Source organism: Phyllostomus discolor, chromosome 3 (assembly GCF_004126475.2).
Source record: "Phyllostomus discolor isolate MPI-MPIP mPhyDis1 chromosome 3, mPhyDis1.pri.v3, whole genome shotgun sequence".
NCBI classification, from domain to species: Eukaryota; Metazoa; Chordata; class Mammalia; order Chiroptera; family Phyllostomidae; genus Phyllostomus; species Phyllostomus discolor.
The window spans coordinates 118206885-118213785 of record NC_040905.2 but is presented as its reverse complement, the minus strand read 5'-3'; the positions used below and the strand labels follow the sequence as shown (position 1 = coordinate 118213785).

The 6901-nt window shown below is 47.8% G+C and overlaps 1 protein-coding gene across 2 annotated transcripts; it reads left to right on the top strand.

Annotated features, from left to right (window-relative positions):
• Positions 1-3761: 3761 nt before the first annotated feature.
• SPN (sialophorin) lies at positions 3762-6500 on the top strand. 2 transcript variants are annotated; one of them, XM_036021269.1, is made up of 2 exons: positions 3762-3845; positions 4231-6500. In XM_036021269.1, the coding sequence occupies exon 2, from the start codon at positions 4247-4249 to the stop codon at positions 5510-5512; it is 1266 nt and encodes a 421-aa protein (XP_035877162.1). In that variant the 5' UTR covers positions 3762-3845; positions 4231-4246; the 3' UTR covers positions 5513-6500. The 2 variants fall into 2 exon arrangements, with proteins under 2 accessions (XP_035877162.1, XP_035877163.1); XM_036021270.1 differs by having other exon boundaries at positions 3771-3837.
• The last annotated feature ends 401 nt before the right edge of the window (positions 6501-6901 follow it).

Sequence of the window (6901 nt, the reverse complement as noted above, 5' to 3'; positions counted from 1 at the left end):
CATCTGTTTTTTTTTTTTGCACTCAGAGTTAATTGTAAACAACACCTTTGGGCTTGGGATGTACTTGGGTATGGGTCCTCTGTCATTGGGCAGGTACTAGATGGGCTTTTCAGTCTGAAGATGCATGTTTTTCAGCTGGGTGAACGTTATTTCTCTGATAATTATGTTGTGTCATTTCTCAGATAATTATCCCCTTTCCATTTTTTTCAGTTCTCTTCTTGTCACAGCTGGCTTGGGTTTCTTGGATTGATCTGCTGTGTAGATTGTTTCTGTACTGAGGGGTTCACCAAAATCCAATATCCCTTTATCCCTTCTTTCCATGGGAACAGGCTGAACTACATTACTCACCCTCCCTTGCAGTTAGGCATGGTCACTGACTAAATTTTTGGCATCAAAATGTGATGAAATTGACCTTTAGGACTTCTAGTCTTAGGCTAAGAAGATGGGCAAGGTGTGTTTCCACCATGCTCCCATTCTCTTCTTCCTGGTTAGAACTCAAGAGAGTAGATTCATCCATGCCCTAGTGGATGTGAGAACAATGACTAGAAAGGGGCCTGGGTCCCTGAATGATGTGAGGTGGACATGTTCCATTAAATAATAACCATCTACTTTGTTCTTTAGACCATCATATTATTGGGTCTCTTTGTTACTGCATCATAGCTTTACCTGAAATAAGGTAGTCTATATATTGTCTCTCATATTTTCTCCTCCACACCCCACTTTTTGGGGGTTAAATTTTCTGGGAATACTTCTTTTATTTTATATTTCAACCATTTTATTCATTCAATATTACAATTTTAATTTCTAAGTATTCAGTCTTATATTCTAGATATTTTCTTTTCATAGCATTTTGTTCTTATTTTAAGGAAGCAAATTTTTCTCAAATTTCTCTAAGACCATGAGATTTTTCTTTCTTTTTCTTTATATAACTTCTATTGTTTCCACAAGTATTATTTTTCATTTTGTTTATATACTTATAATGCTTTGGCTACAAATAACTAAAGATCCAACTTATACAAAGAACACAGAAGGGCAAAGGTAGGATTCAGGGCCTGTTGATCTAGCTTTTGCAATGCCTCAAGGATCCCATGCTCTTTGACTCCCTACTCTGCCGCCCACACCATTGTCATTATTCTAATGCTGGTTCCTCTCAGAGTCATAGGATATGTCCTTAATCATGTCTGGTGGGAGAGAGAAGTCATTGCTTCTGGTTTTATTTTAAAAGTAAGGAAGAACTTTCTAAGAAGCTTCTCTTTTTTGCATTTCTGTGACTGGCATTGGGTCACATGCCCTATCCTGACCCAATCATGGGCAAGGGTGGGTGATTAGATTAATCATACTTTCTCCTGGAGCTGAAGAAGGGGTCAGTGTCCCTGATTTGCATGGAGGGTAGGCCTCTGAACAGCAAACTGAGGTTCTGTTAGAAAGAAGGGAGGCAGAATGGGTGATGGAGTTGCTTTATCTTGGTGCTTTTCTTTCACATTGTAGGGTTTCTTTGAATGTCTGGTATCTCTCCAAAGTTCATTCATACTTCAGAATGAGCTAATGAGAAGCTAATTGGGCACTGCAGAGAGCTTGGGGAACATGCAACTTTGCCAGAAGCAATTTGGTCAGAATGACAATTTTTCAGAAATGAATTTTGCTTCAGTATTTTTTTTGTAAAGGTTTTATTTATTTACTTTTAGAGAAAGGGGGGGAGGGAGAAAGAGAAGGAGAAAAACATGAATGTGTGGTTGCCTCTAGAGGACCTCCTATTGAGGACCTGGCCTACAACCAAGGCGTGTGCCCTGAATGGGAATTGAACCGGTAACCTTTTGGTTTGCAGACGAGTTCAAACCACTGAACCACACCAGCCAAGGCAGTGTTTTTTTTTTGTTTTTTGTTTTTTTAAAAAAAGATTGGAAAATTGGCTCTGGCTGGTGTGGCTTAGTGGATTGAGCACTGGCCTGCAAACCAAAAGGTCACTGGTTTGATTCCCAGTCAGGGCACATGCCTGAGTTGTGGGCCAGGTCCCCAGTAGGGGGCGTGTGAGAGGCAACCACACATTGATGTTTCTCTCCCTTTCTTTCTCCCTCCCTTCCCCTCTATGAAAATAAATACATAATTTTTTTAAAAGATAGGAAAATTGGGAATCTTTGTGCAGTCTTACAAGCACTTTTTAAATTTTTCTTGGAATTAAACAATTTTTAACCACCTATTACTTTGCAGTCAATTATTCTTACTTTTCTGTTTGCAGTAGCAAAATGTTGAAATAACCTAAAGGTCTAAAAATGCAATGGTTTCCTTCCTTCCTCCCTCCCTTCCTTTCTTCCTCCCTTCCTCCCTTCCTCACTTTCTCCTTCCCTCCCTCCCTCCCTTGCTCCCTCCCTTTTTCCCTCCCTCTCTCCATCTTAGGTTAGTTCAGTAAAAAAAGAATAGTGCAGAACAGTGTGTGTCATGAAATCTAATATAATAAAATACATGCATGTGTAGACACAGACATTGTTATGAATGTTTATCTGCTGGTGGTGGTGTGGAGCCTTTCCATTCCATACCCTCCTGACTGTTGGAGAGGCAATCCGCACACTCTGGCTGGTATGCTAAAGGTGCAGTCCTGGTCACTCTATATCCAGGCCACGTCTCAGGTTTGTGTTAGCAGTGAGTAAGTCTAAGGATGAAGTAAATTCTCCCTTCAGGACAAAGAGCAGGCTTCCTTACCACCTGCTTGAAAAGAGGGAAATTCCTCAGCTGTGGGCCAAGCCCCTGCATGTCACCCCTGGGGGACTTGGGGTAAGGGGAGCTGATGAAAACATGATGCTTGGGCTGCTTGCTGTTTGGTGACCTCCAAGTTCCCATGTCTCTGACCCAGGAGTCTCCCGTCTTCGTGTCAGTTTCACTCGTTAGCTTGGGAGTGGTGTAAGACCCCAAGGCCTGACACTGGCTTGTTTCAGTCATCTGTCAGATACATGTATTGCTTTTACAATGTGCAAATCAGTTTAGATTTTTTAAAAAGAAAGGAAAAAAATAAAACCACACACATAGCAAAAGTCAAAGCTTTTACGTTAGGGGGAGGTCAGAAAACAGCAACCATCCACAGAAGAAAATAAAGAACTTCCTACTCATACCTATCCTGAGAAACTTGGTTAATAGTCAGTAGATATCTTTCCAGACTTTTATTCCATGTAGATTCCCACATCTTTATTAACCTTCTACAAAAATAAGATCATAAGATCTGCAGTGCTTGATTTAGTAATCACCCACAACTGGGGTCATTGTAGTGACCCCCACTCTCCAGCTTCTTGGGAAGTTGTCAAGAGCTCACCAGGCATCTATGCAGCTTGCAACGGCTTTCTTGACCCCAGAAGAGTCAGGGGCTTCCTCTTGCCCTGTACTTCCTGGGAGCTCTTAGGCCAGTGCCACCTTGGGTTCTTGGTCTAACAGCTTGGGCACCACAGATGCAAAGGAAACCACCCTCCCCTCCCATTTCCTCCTCTGCACCCCCTAGTTGTCAAGTACACACGTTTCCATCACCCCAGGTCTGAACCCCTTCCCTATCCCCCCTTCACCCCTTGCCATTCCATTTCTCCGCTAATACCCAGGAATCCCCATTCCAGATTCCTTGCCTCTACATCAGCTAAGACCCCAGAGCCTCTGGCACCATCTCAGACCCCAGAAAGCGTAAGTGATGCTGCTCTCAACACATGGCAGCTGTGGGAACAGGGTGGGTGGGGCAGGATGCTGGGGTGGGTGGGTGGAGCTAAGGCTACTTCCTTTCCCCTAGGGGCCCTGTCTGCCCAGTCCTGCCCCAGCTTCAGGAGGAGTTGGAGCAGCCTGGCCCCAGCCCTGTGTCCTTATCAAGTGAGCTGGTAAGGGGGTGTGACTTGGTGGGGCAGGGGTCTCAGCAGACCTGGGAATGTGCCTATGGCTTGTAAAGACACTGATGGATGATGGGGAAAGAGTATCAGGAGCCACTGGGGCTGAATAGGGTCAGGGAAGGCCAGAAGGGGTGGCCTTTGCCGAAGTGCATGCTGCTAAGGCTGGGTGCGGGGGTGCTATGGGATAGTAGATAGGGGAGCTGCCAACATCTGTTCCCCTGTTATTTCTGATAATAGTAAAAGAAAGGGTGGAAAAAGCCGTTAAACCACAGGTTAGGCCTTGCAGTTGGCAGGGAAGTGGGTGGGAGGGAAGGGCCTGGCCAGGCCCTACCATAGCTCCTTATGTGTTCCATTTCTCCAACTTCCCCACCCTCAGGTCCCAACTCCTGCTCATGCCTGTTGTCATGGAAATGATCCTGCTTTTCCTCTTCTTTGGGGGTTACTCTGCTTCTCTGGAGGCATCTACACCCATGAACTCTCCTTTTACTTTGGTCATGAGTAGCTCTGAGGCCCCAAACCTTAACACAATGGCCTCCGATTATATATCGAGGGTCCCTGAGAAAAATGACAGCACTGGGCACCAGATCATCCCACCTTCCTCAACTCCTTATGCAGCCAATGAGGTGTCTTCTACTGAGACTTCCGTTACTGCCAGTAGTGGCCTCTCTATAGCTGGACCAACAATCTCCCAGGAAGTTTCCACCGAGAAGCCATCAGTGCCCCAGGAAATCTCTAATGTAAACAGTAACCCCACTCCACCAGCAATTAATACTCTGGGATTTCACAATATGACTGGTGGAACCACAGCAACTGGCACTCTGGAGACCTCCAATGGGACCAGTGGACCTCCTATCACCATGGCAACTAGCTCTCAGGGAAGCTCCAATGGGACCAGTGGACTCCCCATCATCATGGAAACTAGCTCTCAGGAAAGCTCCAACCGGACCAGTGGACTCCCTGTCACCATGGCAACTAGCTCTCTGGCTACCTCTGATAGAACCAGTGGACCCCCCATCACCATAACACCTAGCTATCTGGAGACTTCCAATGGGACCAGTGTACTCCCTGGCACAATGGCAACTAGCTCTTTGGAGACTCCCAAGGAGACCAATGGCTCCCCCACCCCTTGGGAAACGACGCCCATCACAACTACTCCAAAGGCTTCCACAAACACAGACAGTGGGCCCTCCGTAAGTCCAGATCAGAAGACAAATAATACCCTAATAATGGCTGTGCTTGTGGCTCTTCTGGTGGTCATTGTCCTCTTGGCACTACTCCTGCTGTGGCGCCAGCGGCAGAAGCGGAGGACAGGTGCCCTGACACTAAGCAGAGGAGGAAAGCGCAATGGGGTGGTAGACGCCTGGGCTGGGCCTGCCCAAGTGTCTGATGAGGAGGCTGTGATAACAACAGCAGGAGGGTCTGGTGGTGACAAGGGCTCTGGGATCCCAGAGGGGGAGGGCTCAGGCCGGCGGCCCACACTCACCACTTTCTTTGGTAGACGGAAGTCTCGCCAGGGCTCCTTGGCCCTGGAGGAGCTAAAGGCTGGGTCAACCTCCAGCCTAAAGGGGGAGGAAGAGCCGCTTGTGGGTGGTGAGAATGGGGCTGTGGAGGCTGCTGATTCTGATGGACCAGAAGTGGGAGATGTGCAGGTCGCTTAGTGCTTGTGAATACAAGACTGGAGGTCAAAATTATATCTAGCTTCCCTCACCTTCCCTCCTATCATCATTTCCAACCTCATCATCACCTAGCATGTTCACCCAACATTTTCACTCTGAACCTCAACTAGCTTCTTAACCCCAGGACTTCCAGCTTCTGCACCCAACACCCCATACCGGCATTGCCACCCAACATCCGAACCCAGCACCGAGGCTGGGGCCTACACCTGCTGAAGGCTTGAAGACTGGATGAATAAGACTTCCTCATCAACCCCTACTTCTCTCCATCAACCCTTTTTGCCACTTTTTTGCCCTTGAAACCAGAGGCCAAGTCTCCATAAGGCCAAATTTCCTTGACCTACAATTGCTCAGAGGATTTTTCAGGGACATCAGAGTCTGAGAAGAAGGAAATCACAAGCCAGCACACTCCCATCTAGGGTTACTCTGGAAAGCACATTTGACCCCATAGATTAGGACAGTCCCTGGGTCATCCCATAAAAGTCGTTTAACTCTAGGCCCCAGTGCTCTGTGGGGGGCCAGCCTGGAGTGGTGTCATCTAGCTGTGCTCTCAAGGGCGCTTGTACCAGCACCTGGACTCTTTGTCCCAAGAGCTGGCCTTTGTGCCAAGCCACCACACTCTCCCTTGGAACTAACTATGGACTGAGGCAGCCAAAGGCTTCAGCCGTTACTCCTCCGGAGGACGGAGGTTTCTGGGCAGGAATGGTTCTCAGAGGCCCCAGCACCTGTGCGGGTCCACTCATGGGTGTGTTCTGTGTGCAAGAGGCAAGGACTTGGTGGTTTGTGAAGGGTAGAGGTGAGTACGGAGGGCGTGAGGGAGGGGCAGGAAGGGTTTCGGAAGCTGAGGACATGCCAACCTGAGCACCTGCTGAGAACATCGGTGCCCTCATCTCTGCTTAAATGGGTGGAGGTAGTGGATTTAACTCTGTCTGTTGCCCAATAAAAGAATGCCGGGCTTGATAGAAAGACTGCATTTGTGACCTGAGTGTGGTTCTTCAGTTCAGCCGCTGTGTTCCTTTCTCACAGCCTCCCCGGCAGAGGCGGGAGGGAGATGGGAGACCTGGTAGCTGTATCTTGGTGAAACTCTGCTGTTAAACGTTTAATGTGTTTGTCTGTTTCAAGCTCTTTCCCTTCTCCAGTCGAAGTCAGTGCGAGTGAGCTAAATGAGGACCTAGGACAGGCTGGCAGAACCAGGGGCTTCCCCTGTGGATCTGGAACAGACAGGAGGGGACAAGACCCAACTGGCTGTCTCTGAGACCAGCCCATGCCAGAGCCCAGGGTGCCAGCCACATGGGCCAGAAGCGGTTGGTATTTCCCCAGGGCAAAGAGGAAATTTGCAAAGAGGAAGTTGTTGAGTCACAGGGTGCAGCGGCT